This window comes from Fulmarus glacialis, unplaced genomic scaffold, assembly GCF_000690835.1.
Source record: "Fulmarus glacialis isolate BGI_N327 unplaced genomic scaffold, ASM69083v1 scaffold7423, whole genome shotgun sequence".
In the NCBI taxonomy this organism is placed as follows: Eukaryota; Metazoa; Chordata; class Aves; order Procellariiformes; family Procellariidae; genus Fulmarus; species Fulmarus glacialis.
This window is the reverse complement of record NW_009201014.1, coordinates 183187-183538: the sequence shown is the minus strand read 5'-3', so window position 1 is coordinate 183538 and position 352 is coordinate 183187. Positions and strand designations below refer to the sequence as shown.

General features: G+C 56.5%; 1 protein-coding gene across 1 annotated transcript in view; it reads left to right on the top strand.

The window, feature by feature from the left end:
- Positions 1–352, top strand: part of LOC104073851 (dapper homolog 1-like) — a gene marked incomplete at its 5' end in the record, with an annotated part of 7381 nt that overhangs the window by 5458 nt on the left and 1571 nt on the right. Inside the window, 1 exon segment of the mRNA XM_009573780.1 lies at positions 6–344. Coding sequence (XP_009572075.1) covers positions 6–344 — 339 coding nt within the window.

Here is a 352-nt window from a genome sequence, read left to right as displayed (position 1 = left end):
GCTCCTCATCGCCTGCCGTCGAGGAGAGGCCCACGCTGGATTTCAAAAGCGAGGGCTCTTCCTCCCAGAGCCTGGATGATGGGTTGCTGGTGAACGCCCAGTACATACCGGCCCAGCAGCAAAGCGTGAAGCTTCACAAAGGCACCCGAAACGTCAAGATTTTGAAAAGCTCTGCGCTGAAACACAGGCCCCACCTTGCCAACGGGCTGGAAAACGGTTCGCAGACCTTGCGGGAGAAAAGCAAGCCGGTCGGCAAGAAGTGCCGCTTTCCTGATGAGTTGGATACAAATAAGGAACTGAAAAAACCCTCCTCGCGGGGGAAGAGAAGCAGCGGGATTCAGACCGTGAACGG